The sequence below is a fragment of the Leuciscus leuciscus genome (assembly GCF_965113295.1).
Source record: "Leuciscus leuciscus genome assembly, chromosome: 13".
Taxonomy (NCBI): domain Eukaryota; kingdom Metazoa; phylum Chordata; class Actinopteri; order Cypriniformes; family Leuciscidae; genus Leuciscus; species Leuciscus leuciscus.
Window position 1 is genome coordinate 34,122,205 of NC_138737.1, and position 26,832 is coordinate 34,149,036.

Here is a 26,832-nt window from a genome sequence, read left to right on the forward strand (position 1 = left end):
GAGAGTTAGTAGACATGTAGGTGCAATGTTACTTCTAGACAACAGCATGTGTTAAAGGGACCATCAAAATAAAGTGAAACCCATCTTTTGAGTGAGTTGTTGAATTATTCAATCAATAGATTCTTTCAAAACAATGATTCGCTCAGGAATGAAGGGATGTTATTGTGTATTACTCTGAGGTTCTCAACATGGTTATTCTGATGACAGTAATGTTTAAAATCTACGTTACTCAACACTGACTTGTTGTTGGAAATGTAGTTTTGACTGTTGTGTTGATATACAGGCATAATGACTGGTTCCCCTCTATTCTCTTGTTAACAAGATTTATACCAAATGTAAATCACCTCCTTTTCATAACTTTATTTAAAGGTATAAACAGAATGATACAAAAAAGAACGTGGAAAAAAAAGATGATGCTGTCAATAGTAGATGCAGCGAGTGTGATGTATTGGAATATGAGCCATTTCTTTGTGGTGTTTTTTAGCATATGGCCACAGGTAAAAATCAATAAGAGCAGAGTTGATGTGACAGCTCTTCCCATCTCTCTCCTCCACAAGCTTCCACAGATGGTGCCGGATTCTCTCCACACACCAGATGGAGCAACCCCTGATCTCCACCTCTCGCCTCTCACCGGAGCTCAACAATTCACCTGTGAAACAACTAATCATCACTACAACAATACTGCCAAGAGTATCTGTCTATCATGTATCTCACAAAACCTGTCAAGAAATCCATATTTCAATGCAATGTGACCTAAAGGTTTTTTTTTTTTTTAAATTCACCCATAATCGCATGCATGTTGGAGTCTTTCAAACCGAATAAAGTTGTTTTTTTTACAATTTAGCAAAAAAATCTCCAGACTAAATAAATAGGACAACTAGAATAAAGGCACAACAAACCGTTTTTCAGTGTCTCCATTAGGGCATCAGAGTAGCGTAAAGCCCCAAGGTACACGAGGCCTTGTGGTACCCTGTAGTCAGCGAACATGGTCAGGTAGTCAAGGTTCGGGATGTTCCCCTCCCCTCGGGCCTCCATGATGCCCCACACGTCCGCCACAAGGATTTGAGCCCTCTTGTAAAACGAGATCCTCTTACCCTACAATATCAACAAAATATTACATATGTCATGACGTGACATACCTTGTGAAAAAGTACACTTTAGAATACTTTTAAAAATAGTGCTTATTACAGAAATAATATACTTTATTATAGTTCCCCTATTATGCTTCTTTTCAGATATTACCTTTCATAAAGCGTGTTATAGCTGTCTGTGAATGTAAAAGGTCTGCAAAGTTTAAAAAATTCATGGTGCATGTAATATAAACCTCTTTTAGGACACCTTAAAAATAAAATGAGGAGCCTTTAAAATAGCATAAGGGACACTTTAAAAGAATATACTTAAGTACAAAGACTAAATGTAATATTTCCAGACTCTTAATTGCATATTATTTGCAATTTATTGAAAATGTATTGTAGTTTACATTTATATTAAATGCAATTAGTTGAAATTAAGAGTGCTTTTTTGAAGTAGGACTTAAGAACTTTGTCATTTTATAACCACTTCTATTGTTTTTGAAATATGGATAATGCCAAATATACTGACAATCATTTGAGTAAACTAAATGTAAAGTAATTTCTATTTAAACTGTATTTTCATACATATTTGAAATTACACATTTATAATGATAAAGTTGTAATTTAGTACATTAAAAAAACAAAATCAAGTACTTTACATTTTCTATAGTTTGTTAGTAAACACATAAGTGTACATATTTAAAGAGGACTTATGCTTTTTAACTTGCTGTTTGAGCATGAAAAAGGTCAGCAAATTTAGAAAGCACAAAGTCACTAAGCAATTCTCTATATCAGTGTCACGCCTCCATTGTAGTTTTTTTTTTAGGGAACGAACACCTCACAATATCCCTCATTTAAATAATTCCCGTCCAAGGCATAAGCAAAAAAGGGGTGAGGCCTGATTGAGTTAGTTTTAAACTCATGCAAGGAGGAGCTTCATAGAGACAGGAACAAAACAGGGGTGCGTTTCGCAAAGCCAACTATGGTCACAAGTTCCATCGTTACCAATAGAGTTCAATGGACATTGCGATCATAGTTGGATAACGATGCTTTCGGGAAACGCACTCCAGAGAGTTACTGACAGACTTGGAAGAGAGGAGCTGCAAAAATGTCAAATATGTGAAAAATAAGTTGTTTTTTGAACATTCAAGCATGAAAACCTATTCTTAGTAGACCGCAAAAACCAAATCAAGACTTTGAAAAGGGGTCTTCTTTAAAGCACAACAGAAGATTATGAAAAGTGTACTTTAAGAACACTTAAGTGGCCTTTAATTTCAGTAAAATTATATTTGAAAGGACAGTTTTTCTTAAATACACTTTTAAGATTTGAAGTACACAACAAGTGCACATTCAATACACTTATTTTTCACAAAGCATCTTACATGCAAGTGAAAGCTAAGCAAGTTTGTAGGGCTGAGCAAATATGGACAGAACTCTTTACTGCCCTAGTACTTCAAAAAGCCTTTTAAAGGTATACATGTGAATTAAACGTGGCACAATGGCCTTCATCATCACAGTATGCTAATGCCTATCTAGTACAAGGGTTTCATCAATATGCTGATTGAGGACTGTTGGGACACTCCAGGCACAGGATGGTTCTGTCGGGAGAGACAGAGTCGTTTGCACCTCAATGACACGTCTGTACCATTTGCTTCACAGGACGTATGCTTTCAACTACATACTGTTTATTTACTAGTGTGTTCTAATATGTAACTATGCCATGTTTGGTCTCATCTGACAGCCTATAAACTGAAATGAATAGTGGTGAACTTAATAGAGATATTAAAGTATCCTAATGTACAATCTAGGTACTATTGGTTAAACATGCATTGAGGAGAATATGTTAATGTTCTTCTCCCCCTCTTGATCACCACCCATTTGCCTCATCTTTTGGTTTCCTGTCGGTTGGTTTTGGTGTTGGTATTCCACTCATGTTTAACAAAGCTTTGCTCAGGGTATAAGAAGGAAAGGTAACTGTTGATCTAGGAGAAAGGCTTTAACCCCGCCACTCTCGCACACCGGTGCGTAACCTCATACTACAAGAAAGGCTTTTACGGCCTCTTTTGCACGACAGTGCATTATTTGTTACAACTGAGTTTCTATACAGTATGTTGTTCCATTCTACTGTCTGTATATTTAAACGTAACTTAATAAATAACTTTGCCTGCTTTAAAGGCTTTGAGAATCTTTCCTTTTATCACTGATTACGTTGAAAGCTAAAGTGATTATAACTTTCGTTATCTAAACGTTCAGGTTAAATCCTACATTTTCCTATTAGTTCTAAGAAAGACCTTTACCTTTACAGAATAAGAGGTTAAAGAATAACAACAACTTTAATGGAGTCAGATTAATTATATTGGAGTCAGATAGAATTACACGTTATCCTTCAACTGCCTTTTGTTCCGATTATTGGTTCTAAATAGCAGCGTAAGCTTCCAGCCTTACAAATATAACTAAAGTTCTTCAAAAGCCATGCTTTAAATGGCTAAACTGAAATTGTACTATTGATTTCAAATGTTTGATGTGAATATTTTTACCTCATACGTGGCTTCATCTCTGTATGACGGTATATTCTGAACAATATACTTCACCATCCTCTCCGCATCATTCTCACAATGACTCATGAACATCCGGAAGGATCCACCATTCTCCATGAGCACTCGTCCGGCCTCTGTTAGCGCCTGGTGACGCTCTTTCAGCATGGGCATGCTAGTAGCGCTGTCTGAACGCAGGACTTTCGCCAGCTGGGCCTCACTGATCTGAGAGAAGTAGGCAGGGCTCGTAATGGGCACTCCTAAATAAAGACATCACATACACATATCTTAAGAGTTGAAATTTCACAGTCCATAAAAAGTATTCTTATAAAATGAAAAGGATGTAAATTCAGAGAGATACACTATATTGCCAAAAGTTTTGGGACGTCTGCCTTTACATGCACATGAACTTTAATGACATCCCATTCTTAATCCGTAGAGTTTAATATGGAGTTGGCCCACCCTTTCCAGCTATAACAGCTTCAACTCTTCTGGGAAGGTTTTCCACAAGGTTTAGGAGTGTGTTTATGGGAATTTTTGACCATTCTTCTAGATGCGCATTTGAGAGGTCAGGCACTGATGTTGAACGAGAAGGTCTGGCTCATAGTCTCTGCTCTTATTCATCCTAAAGGTGTTCGGTCAGGTTGAGGTCAGAACTCTGTGCAGGCCAGTCAAGTTCCTCCACACCAAACTCACTCATCCATGTCTTTATGGACCTTGCTTTGTGCACTGGTAAGAGGCCAAGCCCAACCCCTGAAAAACAACCCCACACACCATAATCCCTCCTCCACCAAACTTTACACTTGGCACAATGCAGTCAGGCAAGTACCGTTCTCCTGGCAACCGCCAAACCCAGACTCGTCCATCGGATTGCCAGACAGAGAAGCGTGATTCGTCACTCCAGAGAACACGTCTCCACTGCTCTAGAGTCCAGTGGCGGCGTGCTTTACTCCACTGCTCGTCCAGTGGTTTACTCCACTGCATCCCATGCTTTACTCCACTGCATCCCATGCTTTGCATTGCACTTGGTGATGTTAGGCTTGGATGCAGCTGTTCGGCCATGGAAACCCATTCCATGAAGCTCTACACACTGTTCTTGAGCTAATCTGAAGGACACACACAGTCTGGAGGTCTGCCGATATTGACTCTGCAGAAAGTTGGCGACTTCTGCTCACTGTGAGCCTCAGCATGCGCTGACCCCGCTCTGTGATTTTACGTGGCCTACCACTTTGTGGCTAAGTTGCGGTTGTTCCCAAATGCCTCCACTTTGTTATAATACCACTAACAGTTGAACGTGGAATATTTAGTAGTGAGGAAATTTCACGAATGGACTTATTGCACAGGTGGCAACCTATCATGGTACCACGCTTGAATTCACTGAGCTCCTGAGAGCGACCCATTCTTTCACAGATGTTTGTAGAAGCGTCTGCATGCCTAGGTGCTTGATTTTATACAACTGTGGCGATGGAAGTGATTGGAACACCTGAATTCAATGATTTGGAGGGGTGTCCCAATACTTTTGGCAATATAGTGTACATATTCAGTCACCTTCATCCATAGCCCTGGTCACAGCAGCACAGAGAGACATGTACCCTCGGTAGGTGTTTCCCCTACACGTGACCTCACACTGTTCCTCCTCCTTGTCAGGCCAGAAGGAGAAGTTCATGGTGTCTGTCACAAACACCCAGTTGATGGCATCATCTGAGTCTGGTGAAGGTGCGAGCGGATTCATCTTTTTCCAGCCGCTGGCTGTGAATTCTTCGCTTTCACGGAGCTCATAAATCATCTGTGCCACACGTTTAACACCATCTTCATCCACAAACACATCTTGACTCCGCTCGGCCACAAACTGACCAGACTCTCGAGGGGACAGTGGCTCCTCCATTGTTTTCTGTTTTGGGAAGAAACAATTTGAGACTCTGGCTATGTTCACAACTGAATACTTAAAGCTGAACTGAATTGTGCTGTGACATCACTGTACTTCTGCAGAGCTGCTTTATAGCCGATTCAACATTGTTTCATAATTGACGAATTTTGCAACATCGACACTGTTTATTGAATTTAAGTGAATGAACACTGAACTGACTCAAACTGAATAACAACACTATTGTCTTCTGTAGAGCTGCTTTATAGCCAGTGCTGGATGGATTACATCTAGATTCCAGATTACATGACAACATTTTTATTTAGTAATCCATTACATTACACATTTTAGGTAATATAATCTGACTAAGTTTTAGATTACTTTTGACCTAACTCGTTTATCACATTGAACTGAATAGGTTAATATTGTACCAAATTGATATACAAATACAAGGAGAACGAAAATACATTCCATTCTTTGTTATCAACAATATAAAGTGCACTAAACATTACTTTATGTCAGGGTTTCCCAGTCTGGGGTTCGTGATGGAACTGCAGGAGGTTTGTGAATTTAATAAAAAGCTATTTAGTAATTCACTTTTAAAATTAAAAAAGAAACTGTAGTCTGAATACTAGTATTTAAAAATTTTATATAATTGAATTACACGTACTTAATTTTTGGAATCTGATTAAGTAATTCAGATTACATGTATTCAGTTACTACCTGCACTGCTTATAGCTGAATCATACTCGTTTCATAATCGATGAACTTTACACAGTTATTGAACTGAACTGAATCAACACTGAATAATGACACGATTGTCTTTTTTTAGAGCTGCTTCAATGCAGAATTGAACTCTGTTTGCAGCAATCATAATTTTCCTGTTTATCCCTGTAAAGCTGATTAAAAAAAACAAACTGTATTGTATAAAGCACTATATAAAAATAAAGGTGACTTGACTTTTGTCAAGTAGGGAAGAAAAAAAATACTATGGAAGTCAATGGGTGCCATCAACTGTCTGGTTACCAACATTCTTCAAAATATCTTCTTTTGTGTTCAGCAGAAGAAAGAAACTCATACAGATTTGGAACAACTTGAGGGTGAGTAAATGATGACAAAATGTTCATGTTTGGGTGAACTTTCCCTTTAATGCACAAGTCATCTGAATATGCCATGCATACAGGAAAGTTATAGGCTACTACTGTTGAAATTGAGAAGTAGCCTATGCTATTCCATCTTTGTGTTATTCAAAAATTGAATCATTCTATTAAAATGTTGTAGATGTCTCAATCCTTATTTTATGACCATTTTCCAACAACTGTAATATTTATCATAATTCAAAACATTTCTGGAAACTTGCATTTTGTGTCATGAGCCTCTTTAAATTGTACTTACTGAAAAGCCCGTGTCCAAAAATCGTCGCCACTCAAATTGAAGTCCTTTTAAATCGTGTAATCGAGCAATCTTACTTGAATTTTCAGACCTGCTGGAATATAACGTTACAGTATTAGTGAGCTGTGAGGAGAGAGAGAAGGAGGGTCTGTGTGAGAATGTCTCTTGGTACAAAGTACATAATTGCTGTTTATTTACTGCAGATTTACTGCCTTTTCTCCTCGCACCTATTGCACATAGTAACAATTTGAATTTGGAAATAAACCCGCTGTAGCTTTTAATGTCCGTGTTGGCCAAGCTACTTCTTACCTCTAGTTTTAATGCTAATACTCGTGTCTTCACGTGCTATCAGTTTCTTTCCAGTTCCCACTTCTGAAGTCGTGACTTGAGAGGGCGTTCATGTCCTATTGTTTTAAACTAGGAAACTAGTATTTACGATAGTTCCGATAGCACGTGAAGGCTCAAGGCTGCAACATCATGCGGATTTTTGTCTGGCCGTTCTTGCTTCAAGCTGATTATAGATGCGCGAAAATGCGCAAACATATTATTTCGGGTTGTTGAATGTTGCTATAAAACATTGCAAACCGGGACATTTAACATTATCAAATTTAGTTTGCCATGTGTACAGAGTAGTTTTTGTACAATGTGTAAAATGACTGTTTGTTCCTTACTGTTATTGTGAAGCGGCCTTGAGCTTGGGAAATATGCTATATAAATACATATAATAATAATTACACAACTTTGTAAAACAATATCTAAACTTCTTTATCACAAACAAGGTGTGAAGCCATCAAGATTACTGTCGAACAAAGTGCAAAAGTGTCTGAGGCAACCATTTAACGTCACATTGAATAATACAGGACAACATTTTAAATGTACTGCAATGGGTTTAAATGTTGTTTTTGAGTTATATAGCTTACTATAACTACATATTAGGCATACATGTGAATGTATGTTTATATACATTTTAAAATAAATATAATATACAATATATTAAAATAAAACAGCCAGGTACATAATTTTTTTAGAATCAAGTACATGCCAATAGTCTGTAAATCAAAGTCTCATTTGGATTTCTGAAAATGCACACACACATTGGTATTTGTCTTTTTAATTTTTAAATGTTTATCTAGGCATGATCATTTTAATTGTACAGAAGGGATTGGACATTAACTGTACTGACACGGTTTAATAATCAAATCACACTGAAAAATGGCAATTCCTTTATTATTTCAGACAAATGACAAACTCTACAAATGTGCCTGGTTGAAGAACTTCAGAGAAAATTTGAGTAAAAAAATAAAGATAAGAAAAATAAAACAAAGAAAGGGAGAGTGAGAATTACCATCCTGCTCTGACACAAATATAGTCTAAAACTTCAAATCCACTTGTGTTTTCTTCTCTTATTAAAAAGAAAAACACATACGATGATTGCGAGCCTTCTTTTAGGATGGCAGACCTACAAAAAATTCCAGAGGTAGAGTACTTTTTTTTTTCTTTTTTTTTAACACTAGATTTTAAAAACCCAGCAACAGACGGGAGAAAAGACATACAAAAAAAAGTACTGCAAGCCTTCAGTACCTGGTGAAAATATCTGTATTTCTGAGGAAACATCACACGAATGAAACAGAGTGTAAAGGATATATTCATATGTCCATAGTAATCATTGGATATTTACATTTTATTTTCTATCAAATGCAGTTAGAGCACTCAAGAGGAGTAAAAAAAAAAAAACGGCGGTGGGTTTGCGGGGTGTGAATGCGTACATTCTGGATCAAGCTTTTGGAATAGTGGAACATTTTCCTTACCCATAAAACCTTCACTCCAAAAGGGAAAATACAACAACAACAACGTCCTGTTGAAAAGCAGCTATCTGCTCATCCAAGATTTCTGAGAAGCGATAGTTGGCCCGTATAAAATTAATATAAAAACAACCAAAAGAAAGAACAATCCCACAAAATCCACAATCAAGGACAACCAGAGGGCTCGGGCTCGTATGACTCTATGAGGGATTCCTACAAAGGTGGCAGACAGGGGTGTGTCAGGCCATCACGCCGTGACGAGGACTTGAGCTGCAGTTGGATGGATATCCTGAGAAGGGCTGGTTAGTTCTGGCGTCCCAAGAGGTGTAGAGCGCTGAAGAACAGAGAGATCAGTCAGCAACATAACGCTTCAGTCCACTGTGATGTGATCACTCAATCTGTAACATACCTGTTCTGTAACAGGTACTGAGCGTTCTGGATCTGGTCTTGGGTTCCTGTGATGGTGATGATGCGGTCCTCTGAACCCTGTAGGGGCTCGTCGATTTTGATAGACGCTCCAGACTCGTGGCGAATCTGCTTGATCCTCTGACCCCCTTTACCGATGATCGATCCGGCCAGCTGAGAATCACAGCAGGAGTTAAATACACGTTTCATGTGTAAATCGTATCGTTTCAGGAGGGATTTACTCACATCTTTAGGAATAGTCACTTGTGTGGTGATCACAGGCCCTTCACTGTAACTACTCCTTCCACCTGAGCATACGGAGAGAGTGAAACGTATCATAATGGGAGAGTCTATATGAATATATGGCCTCTATAGCCTGGGACACACCAAGCCGATGGTCGGCCAATGTCGGCTCGCTTTTGAGTGTTGGTCTGCGTACTTTTTTTTCAGTGTTCAGCACCTTTGGCTCTAGTCGGACACCGCTGGTGGTTTTACGCCCAATTCTGCATGTAAAATCAGCAGCAGAGCTTGTAGGTGAGAGCGATCACTCTGATTGGCTGTTCAGCTTAACGAATTAGCAAACGCGAAAAAAAAATTTAAGAAAAAGATGGAACTGACAAAAGCAAACAAATGACGGAGTAAAGAGGGAACACTCCAGACACTTGCCATTCTTGTCATTTCATCTCATTTGAACAGTGGATTATTTTGATAATAACATGTAGTGAGTGATACTGGTGTAAACTGGTAAATTGCTGCTTGCTTTGTATTTCCACAGTTCTGGCTCTTCCAGTTTCCCTTTTTGGAATACAGTCTACTTCCAGAAGCTGGTATGAGAGAGTCGTGTCCTCTCACGCAGGGGCGTATTCTGTGCAGTGTTCAAGCGCAACTTTTTTTGCCCCGACGCCATCGGCTTTCATCAGCGCTAGTTCTTTGCCATGGGTTTGGTGTGTCCCTATCTTATTATAACAGGGTGCCGTACTTACCAGACTGATAAGAGGAATCCCAAGATGAATTATTGTCTGGTTTGAGAAACAAAAAAAGAAAAAGTAAATCTTTACTGCATAGCAGTGGTTCCCAGCCTTTCCCAACTCACGGCAGGAATTTTAACGGAAATGAAAAACTCTGGTGTTTTGAACGGTTAGTGGATTCTGACTAACTTAAACGCCTCTGATTGGCCATTGCATTCCAGAAATTAACATTGCTCAACACTGCACTGTATGTCGGGCTAAAGATAAAAATGTTTCAAACAGAGATCAGGCTTGACTTGAAGCCTATTTCCAGTAAAATTATGTGTAAAGTAAAACTAAAATAAGCTAAATAATGTAAATCTTAATTCCTGCCTGTTCTCCGCTCCCACACATATGAAGACTAGCGCTAGGTAGCCGCTACTGTATTTTCTTCGATCAGCTATATTATTTGTATTTTTGATGTCAGTCGTTGCTGCAGATTTATCCTTACTTGTAGACGGAGAAACTTCTGCGTTTGTCCTTTTCAGCGACCCTGTTGATAACCATTTATCCATGTTTAAAACGGCAGAAGCCTACAGTAACTATATGCAGCAAAATTATGGTAGATAAGCTGTTGGTTTATTCTTAACAACCAAACAGTGAGCTTAAATATTGAACACAAGGATATCCCCAAGGAACTTGCGTTCACTCGCAAAACTTTTGTGATGGAAATATGTCGTGGGAGAAATATATTTCAGTGAATGCAGAGTTTCTAAGGGGAATGCAAGTTTCTCAACGGAAAAACTAGCATCATACTTTAATAAGAGAATGATATTTTTTTTTTTGGTGAGAGAAAGGCAAAGCATTGAAATATAATTTCCCCTTCCATCTATTTACTACATATAGTCCCCTTATTTTTTAATAACCATTCAAGATAAACCCACCCCTAAACAGCATGCAACATAAAATTGTGGTTAGTTGCTTCACACAGTCAGATATCTGTCTAAGTGTGCAGTACCAGAATAAGTTAGTCAGATAGTTAAGAAAACGTTTCAAAGACTTTGGTGAGACTGAAAGGTGACAAAGGGTGAACAATGTTCCTCAAGAAAAAAAATATATTTCAAATGCAAAGAAATAAGACATATTTAAAGAAAAACTTACCATATCCATCATTCTGTAAAGCAAGAGAACAGAAGGGTGAGAATCAAAAACCTCAAACACAAATGACTTGTTAATTAACTAGTTAAAAAAAACTATTTCCAAGGCACCTAGCTACTCAAACATCATCTGTCACCAGGTAACAGCTGCTATAAGATGCTATTGTTAAAGAAAATTAAAGTCAACATGAAACGGAAATGTGTGATGTACATAAAATATGTTTATGTATTTTGGCTTTTCAAAAGACAAAATAATTGATATTGTCAACCTGGAATTTATTGGATCAGTGTAGCTTACTAATTGCAGCAAATGTTTTATGCAAGTCTGAAAGAAAAATTCTTGCTGGAGAATTGAAACTCATCTGTCCATTTGACAAACTTATTGAAGAGATGTGGCAGCAAGCAGGTGGGCATGTTAATGTTTTTGATTAAGTATTACAAGGGCAATTTTTTTAATTAAAATGATGTGCACAGATTTTTATTTACTTTTAGTAATAATAATATAATAAAAATGTTAAGGGGGGGGGGGATTAGTCTCATTGTGACATTGCTGGCCTGTGGTCTTTAAAATGTAGATTTAGTCATTTCTTGAAACTGAACTAAATAATAAATTGCAAAAAGGCTGAATACTGACCATGCTGCCTCCATAACGATCATTGCGTCCTCGTCTTTCCCCACTGGAGAAAAAAAAGAAAATCGACAAATATGGCATACAATGATTAACTGCTACACAACACAAGAAAGCATTATAGCTTATAACATGGGAAATCTTGAGCAGCACTTATCCAACTGAAGAACTTACTGCCGTCTTTCGTCCATGTGGCCACGCTGGGAACTGTAGGAGTACTGGTCATCGCTGTAAAGTTAGAAACACAGCATTCAAACACTTATCCAGCAAGAAGATAAATCAATACTTAACGATAAACCAAAATTAAAACTCTAGGCAAAAACAAAACAAACATTATAACGTTTTTTTTAGACCCTATTTATGTTAAAGCTGGAATACACTACACAACTATAAATTTACAGTTATTGAAAAACTGGACATCACACAAAACAACTGAGGATTACAAACTAACAGACTTTCACGTCAAAGTTGTTCAAACTTTGAACTAGTTTAAAGTCGTTCCGAACATAACACGAATGTTCTATAATCGGCTCAAAATATCAAAGATGTGTGATATCCTATGACACTCTGTGCCCATCATACACTACGCGTTTTTCTGTGAAGTCTGTCATCGCCGACTGCCCAAAATCTGCAGACTGGCTCTGACTTTCAGCAACTAGCGTTGACTTGTCCAGACTGTAAATAAGGGGAAAATCAAGGCAAAAGGCATGTAGTGTATTCCAGTCTTTATATTTCAACGGAATAAATATATAGATAGATTGAAGTGACTCACCCTCTCCTGTGGTGTGGGGGTCCCATGGGCATGTTTCGTGGGGGACGACCCCCTCCTCTTCCCCCTCTTTGGGGTGGAGGGGGGCCCCTGCGTGGGCTCATGTCATCATAGTCTCTCCTGTTCTGCATGTGGTGGCCACCACGACCTCCACTGGGGGGCATTCGATCAAAGCCTCCTCCGCTGCCACGGCCACGAGAAGAGAAGCCTCCCATTGGTCGACGGCCCCGCTCTTCATACATCGTACTGAAGCCGCCATAGTCGTAGGTCTCATCGTAAAAGTTAGGGTCATACTGCTGAGCTCTACCTTTAATGGGAGCCTGGAGAGAGAGAGGTAATGAGAAACATGTCTAACAACACCGTGACAAACAGCACTCAAATGATGTGTCAATCTGACCTCCACAATGAGCTCTAGCATGGTCCTAATGCACTGCACCACCCGCTCTGCTTTGCCCCCCACTAGCACCACACGGTCAGTGGACTGAGGACAGCACTCCTGAAAGAGCTTGATGGTGGTCTGGGTGCTCTAGAACAGAAGTTTTTTGATCAGCACTTTAAAATTCATATTTTATAGTTAAAATTCTCATCTTAGTGTCTTACTTCACGAAGTTCCTTGATCTTGGCACCCTTCACGCCGATGATGCTTCCAGCTAGACTCTGATGGATGAGCAGCCTCAGCTCACAGTCAAAGTCCACCCCCTTATGATGTTGATACTGCTCCAACCAATCAGAGAATCAGAGGTGCCATTTAAGTATACAGTAACAGTATATCAGTGTATGGGGTGGTGGTGGCGCAATGGATAAGACACATGCCTTTGGTGTGAGAGACCTGGGTTCGAATCCACTGTGAGACACCAATGTGTCCCTGAGCAAGACACTTAACCCCTAGTTGCTCCAGAGGCGTGCGACCTCTGACATATATAGCAATTGTAAGTCGCTTTGTATAAAAGCGTCAGCTAAATGAATAAATGTAAATGTAAATGTATTAGGGCTGGGTATTGACAAATTTCACAATTCGATTCGATTCCACTGGATATGTTTTTTTTCTGAGGTAAATGTGACACTTTCCACGGTTGAAACACTGATTAAGCGATTACATGTGACATGATACGGGTTTCAATAAGTTGTACTCTATCTTTTAACACACTTTCAGATCCTCATTCATGTTTATTAAGGCGGAAGAGCAGATCATGTGCTGCTACTTCTCTTGAGCTGAGCTACAATATTCCGTTCATTCATAAACTGAAAACAGGATGACTAATCGATTCTTGGGATTTAAGAATCGACATCGGTTCGTAAAAATGAGAATCGATTAAAATCGAGAAATCAATATTTTTTTTACCCAGCCCTACAGTGAATGTGCAACTTCTCATCCAGGGGTGGCTGATATAAATGACAATATTTTTTAATATACTTTGGTCCAAAAAAAAAAATTATATGTGTGTAAATCTGACAGTTCATCACGATATATTATATTGATTCTCATAGCCAGCGGTACGATATTTGCTGATACCTCAAATTCTGTGAAACGATTACGATTCAGGGGTAAATCGATTGATATTTCTATATTATAATATTACATGCCTATTTTACACAACCAGTCGCATTTTTATTAACTTACAAATGCAATCAAAATATGTAACATGAACATTTACCTAAAAATTGCACATCCAATAATAGGAAGAAAATCAAGTCACACATGAGATCAGTAATGATGAAAGCTTATGACATGACAAGTCATACAGGCTTCTGTGCTATTTTTGTTTTTTTTGTTTCTTGGCTGCTAGTACATCACAGTCTGGGGCACATGCAGGGCTAAAAAAAAAAGTGTGTATAAATCACCCCTACTCCCATCTCATATGAATTGTGAAAAGAAAAGAAAACCCTAAAAAAAACTCACCTCTTCTAGAGTAGGTATGATCTTCAGCAATATCTCAGCTACCGTGGGAATATCAGCACTGACGCTTAGGATTCTGTTAATGTAATGAATTGCATTCCACGAGAAGAGAGAAGAGAGCGTATATTAGAGACACAAACAGCCTGAAGAAAACGGTCAGTTCTTTTTTTAGCACATTTAAATGTGAGGGGGAACAGACCCCAAAGAGTCATGCACTCCTTTGTCAAAGGGGAGTGGAGAACACAGGAAAACAAAGAAAAACAAACTGAAGCTCCTTCCTGTTGCTGAAACGTGAAGATACAGGGAAGGTCAGATATGAAACGGATAGAGGGGTGAAAAAGTGCAGAGAGAATGAATGAAGCAGGTCCCAAATCCAGTAGAGAAGGGAGAGAGAGAGAGAGAAATAGCAGAGATAGATAAGAGAGGGGGGGGGGGGGGGGGGGGGGAAGTCAAATGCCACAGTAAAACAATGCAACAGACAAAAGGGAGAAAATATATTTTGCACTGCCCCTTCACCATAAATAACTAAATTCAGCCTTGTATTAGCAAGAAACCTTTAAAGTGAAAACTGTGGAAGTAGGACATTTCCCAGTCGGAGAGGGAAACAGGGTGGGAAAGGGCTTCCTTACATGACAGAAAAGGCATTTGAACATAGCACAACAGCATTTTAAATTCATATTGATCGTCATGGCAGCATCATACTCATGTTTCATGGCAGAAAGGGAGCAGTTTGTACATTAAGGATGTTAAAACAGTTCTGATATTGGCAGTAACAGAGCTGATATGACTTGGAGGTTGGAGTATCTGAGTGGCACGTACCGCTCGGGCCCACTGCTGTCTGGGACTGACACAGTGGCATTGTACTGCAGGGGGCGGGGCCAAGTACCCAGAGCAATCAAGCACACAGATGTCAATCAAGTAAGCCGCCCAATAGGAAGGGCGCGATTATGGGTGTGGCCAACCAGGGAGTCAGGAGGTCAGGCGGCAACGCAGGTGGGCGGTACGAGTCGATCCGGAATATGGGAATTGGCCAAAAATGAACAGAAAAATAAAAACAAAAAACAAGGAAAAGGGGAGAGGGAGTGGAAGAGGAATACATTTTTTAATTGGAAACACTTTCAGTGTGACTTCAATTCTCATAATGTTGGAGGAGAATGGAGAACAGGAGAGGAACAGATTATGAGAATATGTACTAGGCTAAATACTATTTTAGCCAGTATCAAAGATTCATATACTCTTCAATTAACTAAAGAGTACAGTAGAATGTGGGGTGTTTATAACACAGCACTGTTTTTGTAACACAAACTGCCTTGGTTCCACAAAATCTATCTTTTTTTTCTTGGATGATGAGTTTAAAGTGTTCTGTTGCTTTTTATACATACTAGCATTAGCATATTATAACCCAGTTCTACAGACATCTGAGCTCCATCTACCACAGTTTGTGTGTGTGTGGAAAGAGTGAGAATGTGCAAAATAAACAAACGAGTACTCACATCGGTGCGCAGAGCTTTAATATTCTTCCCCCCCTTTCCGATCACCGCTCCGGCATTCTGCAGAGAAGATCCAATCAGCATTGAGGTACAAGAGGAGAAACGAAACTCAGAAGTGACGGGAAACTCAGGGACTTACTTTGCTCTGTAGCAGAATTCTGAGCTCCACCATGTCGTCAGAGTTTCGTGATCGCTTATGGGGCATGTCCTCCTCGGTATCCTCAGCGGAACGCTTACCTGAAATGGCATTCGTATGTTTATCACATAAAAGTTGCAATGAACCGGAACTAGCAACCTTTTCTTCTGTATTGTGACATATATTAGAGCAGTGTTTCCCAACCCTGTTCCTGGAGGCACATCAACACTGCACATTTTGGATGTCTCTCTTATCTGACCCATATATTTATGGTATAAAAACGCAATTTGGCACATCATTTCAACATGCTGCTATTTAGCCTGGTACTAATTAATACCTATTGCACTTTATTTTTTTGCAAAAAGAAAGAAAGCTTGAATAAAATAAGTCATTCACATTTTAGGCTAATTAACTAGGACGAGCCTGTTCTGAAGACTCCCGTTAATTTTGACTGCATGGGAAGAGAGCGCGTCTTTGTGCAATTAATTTTATACCAGCAGGCCTAACAATCATTTGATTGGTTCAACCGCCACCCGCCTGAATTTAATTAAAATATAATTTTTTGTCACGTCATCTGCCCGATCCCCGCGCATCTCTACCATGTGGTTGATGCCCAATGTCTCAGAAATAAATAATCATGTTTCGCTTGGTCTCTGCAAAGTTGCATTGGATTTTCTCCTTAGCCTAAAGGTATAGAGGTCCATCTAACACTGTTTTTCTTGTTAGTACAGTTCGTTCGTGGAGTAAATAAATAGGCTATAAATATGTTGCGCATGCGTTCGGCCCATCGGCGTACACTTACATCACTGGTAGTTCTTATTGTGCTGGGTTAGACCCGACTCTGAAGTAGGAGTTAATTTAGTTCCCCCAAAAGGAGTTCCTAGAACTAAAATCGCTCCCAGTTCCTGCGGTACGAACACGCCAAAAAGCGAGTACTTCCGCCATTAGTTCTAGGCAGAGGTGGGTAGTAACGAAGTACATTTACTTCGTTACATTTACTTGAGTACTTTTTTAGAAAAATTTTACTTTTAAGAGTAGATTTGAATGTGGGTACTTTTTACTTTAACTCGAGTACATTTCTAATGAAAAAACTGTACTTTTACTTCGTTACATTGGGCGACGTTCCTCTCGTTACTTTATTTTAATGCAATATGTGTTGTTAAATGCGTAGTTTATTCCAAGCGCGCTGTATCTTTTTTTTCTGGACTTGAGCGATGCTCAATTCACAAATGAATCACTCTTTTGAGTCGATTCTGTTCAAACACTTCATCAAACAAGTTGGCAGATCTGTCAAAGTCGGTTCGCGAATCAGTTTGAATGATTCAGTTCCTGATTCTGTTCAGTTCCCTGCACGCGCTGAATCATCTGAAGCGATTTCAATTCACACTGGACTCGGAGTCGTAACAGGAAGATTTAAGCACATCAAGAGCGTTAGATGAAGTGGCAGTGGACCTACAGTACAGTCAAGTGAGAGCAAATCTTCAAATGCATCATATTTTTGCCAGCGATGAAGATCTTTATTAGTTGAACTTGAACATCTTCGTAAGCTGTCTGTGAATGAATGATTCCACAGGAGTCAGGACGATATATTCGATTTCATTTCACTCAGGTAATACATTTAACCAAACAGATTATTACGCCACGATATTGTAAAGTATGACAATACCCGTTTTTTTGGACATATACATTAATTTACATTAAATAAAGCTACCATTGTTCACAGTTGAACACCCGCCATCCCGCGGTATTGTTGCGCAGTGGCGTCCGAACTCGACTTGAAAACGAATGCCTTTGCCTGCCGTAGACACAGTTAACCAGTTTAAGAAGATCCGTCGATGTACTTTTTTTTGTGTGTGTGTGTGTGTGTGTTCAGGTGTTCAGTAGCAGTCATGACTCATGAGCGCGAGCACATGTGAAGAGTTTTTAACTCTTCTGTCAATACATGCCTTTGAATGCAACACTCAGTCTGCAGATTCACTTTATTTCGACATTGTCTAATAACCCAAATGTAGTTGTATAAGTTACTATTATACAAACCGGACAGGCAATGATTTTCGAGCTATACAGATGGCAGAAATAATGCTTACCTCTCTCTTCTGTTTTTGTTGCAAAGATATCTGATAATAATAGTCATTTAAATAAACAAAATCTAAATAATATAATTTTATATATATAGCCTATGACGACTTCAGAGGCAAAAGCCTCTAAGTACCATATGAAATTTTCTTCTAGAAGAGCATTTTTATCAAGCTTGTATGTTTATGTTCACACTTAAAGGGATAGTTCACTTTGAAATACATTTTTGGTATGTTTTAGCTTACCTCAAGGGCATCCAAGATGTAGGTGTCTTTTTTTCCGCAGTAGTTTCAATTTTGATATTTTTAGGTCAAACCGTTCTTGTCTGTCAGTCATATAATGCAGGTCTATGGTCACTGTCTCAAAGAGCATGCACAGAGCAATTCCCCGTCGTCCAAATTAAACAATTCCCCATCGTAAGTACACATTGATGGCCTAAGACACGAAACGAGCGGTTTGTGTGAGAAAACGAACAGTATTTATATTGTTTTTACCACTTATACGCAGCCACGTCCAAGTGATCTGATCTGATGTGTACGCAGACTGGTGCACAGATATATACACTAGATGTCGCCTTAAAGACATTCGTTCCAATGAACTGCCGTAGACAAGGCGACATCTAGTGTGTATATATCTATGCACCAGTCTGCGTACATGTCAGATCAGATCACTCGGACATGGCTGTGTATAAGTGGTAAAAACGATATAAATACTGTTCGTTTTCTCACACAAACCGCTCGTTTCGTGTCTTAGGCCATCAACGTGTACTTACGATGGGGAATTGTTTAATTTGGACGACGGGGAATTGTTTTAATTTGGACTCTGTGCATGCTGTTTGAGACAGTGACCATAGACCTGCATTATATGACTGACAGACAAGAACGCTTTGACCTAAAAATATCAAAATTGAAACTACTGCGGAAAAAAAGACACCTACATCTTGGATGCCCTTGAGGTAAGCTAAAACATACCAAAATTTAATTTCAAAGTGAACTATCCCTTTAAATGGCAATGAAAAGTAGCCTACCTGTCATTAAAGTGAAATTACTGAATTTAAATATACGAGCTTGATACAAATGATTGTTTTAGAAGAAAATTTCAGATGGCACTCAGAGGCTTTTGCATCATTAAGTCTTCATATATATATATATATATATGATCTATATGATCCGAAGTAACTAGTTACTCGCTACTTGAGTAGTTTTTTCATTGGATACTTTTTTACTCTTACTCAAGTAACTATTAAGATTATTACTTTTACTTTGAGTAAATATTTCTATAAGTACTTGTACTTTTACTTGAGTACAGTTTTTGGATACTCTACCCACCTCTGGTTCTAGGAACATTGAAAAGGTTCCTCCGACGCGAAAGCTCCTAATAGTGCAGGCCAGAGGTCTTCAACCCTGCAAAGTTTATATTCAACCTGCTTCAGCTTGTGATTTTCAAGCAACCCTGAAGACCTTGATTAGCTGGTTGAGCCTGGTTCAGGTGTTTGATTAGGGTTGGAGTGAAACTCTACAGGACAGTGAGCCTCCAGGAGCAGGGTTAAAGACCTATGGTAAAGGCAGACGAATGCGAATTTCACAGGTTTAAGTGGACTAAATGACTGGAGAATTTGGCATATGTTACCAAAGAGAAGTCCGTCATTCCATAAACGATAACTATATTAGCGTCCACACCAGTGGTCGACCGATATCATTCTGTTTATTCTAAGCACGTGTTCGTCTGTCACTTTAAATGCTCAAGCATTTATAAATGCCTGATTTAAAAAAAAAAATGGTCTAAAAGGTCAAACTAATACTACAAAGGCATTGATTCATTAATTTAGTATATTGATTTATTTTAAATATAAATAGACAAAGGGATAGTTCACCCAAAAATGAAAATTCTGTCATCATTTACTCACCCTCAAGTTGTTTCAAACCTGTATGAATTTCTTTTTTCTGCTGAACACAAAAGATGATATTTTGAAAAATGTCTGTAACCAAACAGTTGATGGACCCCATTGACTTCCATAGTATTTTTTTTTCCTACTATGGAAGTCATTGGGGTCCATCAACTGTTTGGTACCGACATTTTTCAAAATATCTTTTGTGTTCAGCAGAAAAAAGAAATTCATACAGGTTTGAAACAACTTGAGGGTGAGTAAATGATGACAGAATTTTCATTTTTAGGTGAACTATCCCTTTAAATAAGCCTGTAGAACTTTTTTTCAGAATCTTTAGTAAATTACATATTGTTTTGTTAAAAGTGATCCTCAATTTATCCAGAAACGTGCAGCTCTAGAGTAAGAATATGAGGTGGAATCGGTTGCTATGCAATGGGCACCAGGTAAAATCTTGCCTTGGGCAGCAAATTGGTCAGGGACGGCCCTGTGTCTGGCTTTTAAAAGGTTAAACCAGATACTGCACAAGAAAAAGCAGGATTTTATCCGTTGGGAAGTGGATGGGGAAAATCAGACGAAGACTAAAAAAAAGTGCACAATAACAACATTCAAAATATTGGTTCCATTTTAATTTTACGCTGCTTTAAAATAATAAGAATAAATCTTACCGTTACTCTCATTGTTGCTGTAAGTGTCCTCTTCCTGGGGGTCGTTTTCTGGCTCCATTATCTATCTACAACAAGCGGAGATGAACAGCTCTCTCTTTTCTAACGGATGCCTTAGGGAAAATACAAATAGTACATGAAAGAAAATGTCATATGATCTAATAGGATGCTAGTCCCAGCTCTTAAACTATTTTTTATAATCATTATTCTATGAATCTCATCAGAATGAACACAGTGAGTCTTCTCTTTGTCAATAGAGCATGGTTAGCGAAAAACACATTATTTTAAGTGAAATTATTTTTTTTAAAGTGTGTGTGTGTGTATATATATAGAGAGAGAGAGAGAGATGTGTGTGTGTGTGTGTGTTAGTGTTCATTTGAAAGGAGAACTGAAACTAAATGTTCTAGCAGCTATTCTCCAGTATTGAAAAAAACTGAAAAATGATGTACTGCAAATGCAATATACCTAAAATAAACAAGAAACTATTAAGAACATTAAAAACAAACCTACAACTGGGTTGTGTCTCAAAAAGTATTAGGCTGCCTACCTAGACAGCATTGTGCGCAACACAAGGGCTTATGAACGGCAGAACGCGCCTGTGTTGCTAACGAACTATTCGCCAAATGATTCCTAACGATGTTGTCTAGACATGCAACTTACAGTGCTTTGAAACACAGGATTACTGTGAAAAGAATTGATTAACTTAGCCGCCATCTTCTTGTACGGAATCAGCTTGCCTGCCTGGCTAATTAACAATAGATAGTTTCAGGGCGCTAACGAGCTAGCTAACTACCATCAAGTATTTTTCCACTAGCAGTACTCGTAGATACTACGTATCCTGCTGAAAAATAAAATAAATAAATACAACGCCAACACTTTCTTCAACACATGCCAAACTGTGGAAATTGCAGTACAGGAAATAGCTTATTATGACTGCTAGCTTCCTTTAGCTAACACAGAAGAGGCTAGTTATCTAGCAAGAAAGAAATAATGCAAACTGCGACAATAACCCGTGTGCACGAAAACGTACATCGATCATTTAGAACTGTGAACCTGTTTAACACTATTATATATTGGTTTACTGTATAAAACCGATAATACAATTATTTTTGTATCAGGAAATGTACCTACCGACCTGTTCCTGTCTTACTCCCCCTTCGTAAAAACAATGACGCACTAAATCTATCTTTCTACGGCGATGTAGCGTGGACCAATGAAAGCACCTCCCTCCACAAAAGAAACGCGCTCTGATTGGTCCAAACACCAGCATAACCGAAACTCCAGCAGCGTCACGGACAATCATTGGTCAACTGAAACGCCAATCATATATGACCGCGCTTTCATGATTAGCACGACTAGTAAGTCGTAGAAAGTACAGTTGTGTTTTGAAATGAAATAAGTCTAATTGTGATATTTCTTAGTACTTTATGAAATGTCAAAACTTAACTTAGTCGCTGTAAGGGAGTCACAAGAAGATCCGTAGTATAGGCAAAGACGCTATAGGTTATGATCGCAACACATTTATCTCTCAAAGTAGACACCATGCAGCCTGCACAGGAATTACTAATTTTCTGGTAAGGTATTTACTTTAACTAAACATAAAAATGTTGTACATAGTATAGTGTAGTGTTATACAGTTTAGTAAGTTGCAAATTATGTGGTTTTTATTTAAAAATAATAGTAATTCAGCACACACACACACACCGGTCAAAAGATGGGAAGCATCACTATTTTTAATGTTTTGAAAGAAGTCTATTATGCTAATCAAGCCTGCATTTTTGTTTGATAAAGAAAACAGTAATATTGTTAAATATTAAAATTTTAATGTGCTTTATAATTTATTATTTATTCCTGTGATCAAAGCTGAATTTTCAGCATCATTACTCCAGTCTTCAGTGTCACATGATCCTTCAGAAATCATTCTAATATGCTGATTTATTATCAATGTTGGAAGCAGTTGTGTTGCTTTTTTTTATAACCTGTGATACTTTTTTCAGGATTCTTTGATGAATAAAAAAGTAAAAATTAAAAATCAGCATTTTTTTCAAATAGAAATGTTTTGTAACAATTTACACTACCGTTCAAAAGTTTGGGGTCAGTATTTTTCATTCTTTATTTAAAAAAGAAAATAATACTTTTATTCAGCAAGGATGTGTTAAATTGATTTAAGAAAAAGTGATAGTAAATATTTATTTTGTTAGATTAGATTTCTATTTTGAATCAGTGCTGTTCTTTTTAAATTTTTAATCATCAATGCATCCAAAACAGTTTTCAAGATTGATAATAAATCATCATATTAGAATTATTTATGAAGGATCATGTGACACTGAAGACTGGAGTAATGATGCAGAAAATTTAGCTTTGCATCACAGAAATAAATTATAATTTAAAGTGTACTCAAATAGAAAACCATTAATTTACATTGTAGTAATATTTCACAATATTATTATTATTATTTAAATTGTTTTATTATTAAATAAATGCAGGCTTTGAGCATAAAAGACTTCTTTTAAAATGTTTCCAAACCTTCGGAACTATATATCATAATTTTAATGTATTTTTTTTTTAATCATACAATGACATTTTTAAGATAAAATGTATTATCTAATCATAATTGGATGTGGAAGCCTTAGAATTAAAATATTTAAATTTCACTTAATTTAAAAAGTCTAAATCTTTACTACACTTTTGCCTCTTTCCATGTTTAAAAGGTAAAGCTGTAGTGTTTGGGACAGTGAGAGGATGTCAGTGGGTGAAGTCCAGGTTACCCAGGCATGGCTGCGCTCCGAATGCCACGTCCAAGTCCCTCATGCCTGGCTGGACGCTTGTGTGAACTGGATAAAGGAGGAGGCTGATAGAGAATCCGTGCCTCAGTCGCAGCTGAATCAGCGTGTCTTGGAGCAATGGCTGCTGACTGACCTGCGGGATCTGGCCCACCCGGTTCTTCCCGAAAGGATCTCGGAGGTGCTGAAGACAGAACTGGACGGCTGTCACTGTGTTCAGATGGACTCTCTACTAGACATCAGCCAGCCCGCCTACACTCAACTACAGCGTATTCGGGGCACCGACCGCTCCAACGATCAAGTCTCGGCTGTTACGCAGGAAACGCAGAGGCCGTGGGAAGCCAAGCCCACGCGTGTGTTGATGTTGCAGCTCACGGATGGAGTGCAAAGTCTGGAGGGTATGGAATACCGGCCCATCCCGGCTCTGAGTACAAACCTGGCTCCCGGCACGAAGCTACAGCTAGTCGGGCCGATCGCCGTACGTCTAGGGGTGTTGCTCTTGAAAGCTGAGAACGTGAAGGTGTTGGGTGGGGAGGTGGAACAGCTTTTGGAGATGTACTCTCAAGGCAGAGTGCTTTGTGGGACACTTGGTTTGCCTGAGGAGAACCATCCACAAGGCGAGGAACCAGATGACCGGGAGCTTCTGGCCGTGGTAGATCATCAGGTAGCCGACAGTGGTTATGACAGCGTGACTTCAGAAGCTTCGTTCAGACCATCTCACCTTCACTCGCAACCCCGTCCGCAAGCGACGCCCATATCCAGGAAGGACAACTGGGATTACATGGATGAAATCCCAGATGATGACTTCAGAAGTATTCCAGACAATTTTGACGATGTTCCGCAAAACCCCGCTGATGATATGATTGACTACATTCCTGAGGACTTTGATGACATCCCGTTAGAGGAGCTGGACAGTGTGATGAGCCCGATAGATTCGCAAGTCTTGCCAAGTACTCGGGAACACTCTGAAATCAAGCAACCTGACTCAAAGATACCAACCCATCCCAAAACGAAAGAACTTAACCCTTTGAGTTTTCGCTCCAGAACTCCTCACCAGAGCAGACCCTTACCCTTACATCCAGAAGCTCTGGATACATTTGGTGCAAGTTCCTCTACAAACACAGGTGGATCTTCTGGTTGCGAACGAGACGCTCCAGTTCCCGTGTACCTCTGCACACTACAGGCATGCAGTTGGCCGCCCGTCAGTGTTCAGGTTTTCCGACTACAAGCTTTCATTGTCACACTGGTGGGAAATTTGCGCGTCAGTGGCGGTGCGTGGAAACTGGGAGCCACCATATCAGATGGAACCGGGTACTTGGACGTGGATCTGTCTGACGCCATTCTGACCAATCTCATTGGCTTCTCGGCAACAGAGGTCCGAGAACTGCGGAAAGACCCGGCGAGACGCAGCGAGGCCGACAGCAGGATCCTGCATTGTCAGAGAGAGCTGGTGGATATGTGCTGTATGATGGGTGTACAGGTGGATCCGACGGGAAGAGGAGTCGTGTTGAGTGCCAGTCCGATCTCGGACAGAGAATGCTCCGAACTACAGAAAAGAGTGAAAGAGCGGAGGAAGTAAGCGCTACTTATTCTCATAACCTGACAGTGTTTGTACTGATTCAGTCTGTGGTTTCAATGAGATTTGAGTGGAATAAATTGGTTTGGTTCACTCAGTCTCAAGAAAATGGCTTAAAAATGCATTCCACATTACATTTCAGAATTCATTGTATTCCTTTTTTCGTAAATATTTCTGTTTTGTTCGATTTTTGTGGGTTTTACATTTGAATGTCTTCTGTGATTTTTATCAATTTAAAAAATAATAAAGCATTTCAACATCACTTTTTTTTTTTTTTTTCTATGTGCTTTCTATTGTGTTCTGAGAGGTTGTAACGTGTTTCTTAGCATACTATTTCCCAACAAACCAGATGATTTGAGGTATTACTATATTAAGTAACAGGGTGCAGGTGTAACTCAGGAAATCTTTCCAACTTTTTAAATGAGATCCTTCCAGAAGATGTTTTAGAATTTTTATTTTATGTAAATGTATAACGTCTTATGTAATTTTAATCTATTGTAGTTTTCTATTTTACTTTGATTGGTTTTATTTTTGTATTTACTTCTCGTGCAATTTAGAACTCTCGTCACCTGTGTGCACGTTCACATAAGCGTCTTCTCTTTGCAAGGAACATTTGAAGCATGTGGACCATATTCCTGCAAATGTGGTAAGTTATGTTGCTTTTTTTTTTTCTTGCATTATTCTTGTCTGCCCTGCAGAGGTAAAAAAAATTAATAAAAAAATTGCCTAAAACCAGCCTAAGCTCAGCTGGTCTTCCAGCCCGTTCATAACTGGTTTAGCAGGCTACAAAATCTATTTATAAAAGCACAATAAAAACAACAGTAGTAGACCACTGCTGTATAATACCAAACTAAAATGAACATAAAAAGTAAATATGACCAATAAAGACTGCAATGCAATGAGAAAAAACACCAATCCATGATGAGGCCTCAAAAACTCTAGGAACGGTTTATGCCTGGGAGAAAATAGAGGTTTTTAACTTTGATTTAAATTAAGATTCTGATGAAAGTTTAACTAATTTGAGGGAAACCGGAAGACTATTCCACAGTTTTGGCCCAACAACAGAAAAAGCACTGTCGCCTCTCAAATTTAATCTAGATCTCGGGACCATCAACAGTCTTTGTTCAGAAAGACCTCAGAGATCTAACAGATGAGTTTGGATTTAAAAGTTCACAGATAGCCTATATCTGGTCCGGTCAGAGCTTTGATTGTTTTCGAGGGGTTTTAAGACCTGGTTTTCAGCAATGTGATCATGAAAACAAGCTGTACCTGTTGGAATTACTGCTCTGTTTTTCTCTTACTGATATTTCATACCTGTTGAGTTTACATTTTTAAATGAATTTGACTAATAAAAAGGATTACTTGTGTGTGCTGGTGCTTTATTCCCGTCTTTTAAAAGAGTTGAATGAATGAATGCTGGGTAGGTGCCTGTAACGATGTTAAATAGGCTAGGCTATTCAATTCATCTTAAACAGAAATGCACACAGGGTAGAGGAGAATGACAGTCAACTACTTTGAATATTAATTAAGCATTTTGGGCATAAAAAATGTAAAAAGTAAAAAGATTGACAATGAAAAATGACACAGAATGATTAAAATATTTCATTCAAATAAATGTTCATGGTTTGTATAATGTTTTTCATCTGACACGTCATGAAGCTCAGTGCAAGTGGTCCATTGTCTGTCCAAGTGGACAGAAACAGTGTCTGGTATGCTCTCTGCAGCAGATTGTTTGAGGAGGACCACCCTGAGG

General features: G+C 38.7%; 3 protein-coding genes across 9 annotated transcripts; 1 reads left to right on the forward strand and 2 right to left on the reverse strand.

Moving 5' to 3' along the window:
* Window positions 1-345: 345 nt before the first annotated feature.
* On the reverse strand, window positions 346-7,382 carry qng1 (Q-nucleotide N-glycosylase 1). 3 transcript variants are annotated; one of them, XM_082188803.1, is made up of 6 exons: window positions 7,173-7,382; window positions 6,867-6,954; window positions 5,156-5,498; window positions 3,611-3,867; window positions 900-1,095; window positions 346-649 (listed from the first exon to the last, which is right to left on the reverse strand). In XM_082188803.1, exons 3-6 carry the CDS (start codon window positions 5,490-5,492, stop codon window positions 420-422), a joined length of 1,020 nt encoding a protein of 339 aa, XP_082044929.1. In that variant the 5' UTR covers window positions 5,493-5,498; window positions 6,867-6,954; window positions 7,173-7,382; the 3' UTR covers window positions 346-419. The 3 variants fall into 3 exon arrangements, with proteins under 3 accessions (XP_082044929.1, XP_082044927.1, XP_082044928.1); XM_082188801.1 differs by having other exon boundaries at window positions 6,867-6,957; XM_082188802.1 differs by having other exon boundaries at window positions 6,867-6,986.
* A 687-nt stretch (window positions 7,383-8,069) lies between these two features.
* Window positions 8,070-21,940, reverse strand: hnrnpk (heterogeneous nuclear ribonucleoprotein K). 5 transcript variants are annotated; one of them, XM_082188793.1, is made up of 16 exons: window positions 21,852-21,940; window positions 20,724-20,833; window positions 16,098-16,195; window positions 15,962-16,018; window positions 15,288-15,331; window positions 14,472-14,544; window positions 13,172-13,285; window positions 12,969-13,097; window positions 12,575-12,891; window positions 11,977-12,030; window positions 11,809-11,851; window positions 11,179-11,191; window positions 10,054-10,089; window positions 9,317-9,378; window positions 9,075-9,244; window positions 8,070-8,999 (listed from the first exon to the last, which is right to left on the reverse strand). In XM_082188793.1, the coding sequence occupies exons 2-16, from the start codon at window positions 20,779-20,781 to the stop codon at window positions 8,969-8,971; spliced, it is 1,299 nt and encodes a 432-aa protein (XP_082044919.1). In that variant the 5' UTR covers window positions 20,782-20,833; window positions 21,852-21,940; the 3' UTR covers window positions 8,070-8,968. The 5 variants fall into 5 exon arrangements, with proteins under 5 accessions (XP_082044919.1, XP_082044917.1, XP_082044915.1 ...); XM_082188791.1 differs by lacking the exons at window positions 8,070-8,999; window positions 9,075-9,244; window positions 9,317-9,378; window positions 10,054-10,089 and adding an exon at window positions 12,385-12,477 and having other exon boundaries at window positions 10,950-11,191; XM_082188789.1 differs by lacking the exons at window positions 8,070-8,999; window positions 9,075-9,244; window positions 9,317-9,378; window positions 10,054-10,089 and adding an exon at window positions 12,385-12,477 and having other exon boundaries at window positions 10,950-11,191; window positions 13,172-13,288.
* A 106-nt stretch (window positions 21,941-22,046) lies between these two features.
* Window positions 22,047-26,629, forward strand: rmi1 (RMI1, RecQ mediated genome instability 1, homolog). The gene is made up of 2 exons (XM_082188466.1): window positions 22,047-22,294; window positions 23,432-26,629. Exon 2 carries the CDS (start codon window positions 23,463-23,465, stop codon window positions 25,080-25,082), a length of 1,620 nt encoding a protein of 539 aa, XP_082044592.1. The 5' UTR covers window positions 22,047-22,294; window positions 23,432-23,462; the 3' UTR covers window positions 25,083-26,629.
* Window positions 26,630-26,832: the final 203 nt, after the last annotated feature.

What these genes read in the sequence shown, in the direction of transcription:
- hnrnpk (XM_082188793.1), bottom strand. Translation starts at nt 20,781, where the DNA reads ATGGAGCCAGAAAACGACCCCCAGGAAGAGGACACTTACAGCAACAAT. An exon ending in CAGCAACAATGAGAGTAACG is followed by an intron (nt 16,196 to 20,723) that starts GTAAGATTTATT and finishes ATGCCATTTCAG; the next exon opens with GTAAGCGTTCCGCTGAGGAT. An exon ending in TTAAAGCTCTGCGCACCGAT is followed by an intron (nt 15,332 to 15,961) that starts GTGAGTACTCGT and finishes CGCCCCCTGCAG; the next exon opens with TACAATGCCACTGTGTCAGT.
- qng1 (XM_082188803.1), bottom strand. Translation starts at nt 5,492, where the DNA reads ATGGAGGAGCCACTGTCCCCTCGAGAGTCTGGTCAGTTTGTGGCCGAG. An exon ending in GACCAGGGCTATGGATGAAG is followed by an intron (nt 3,868 to 5,155) that starts GTGACTGAATAT and finishes GTCTTTATTTAG; the next exon opens with GAGTGCCCATTACGAGCCCT. An exon ending in GAGATGAAGCCACGTATGAG is followed by an intron (nt 1,096 to 3,610) that starts GTAAAAATATTC and finishes TTGATATTGTAG; the next exon opens with GGTAAGAGGATCTCGTTTTA.
- rmi1 (XM_082188466.1), top strand. Translation starts at nt 23,463, where the DNA reads ATGTCAGTGGGTGAAGTCCAGGTTACCCAGGCATGGCTGCGCTCCGAA.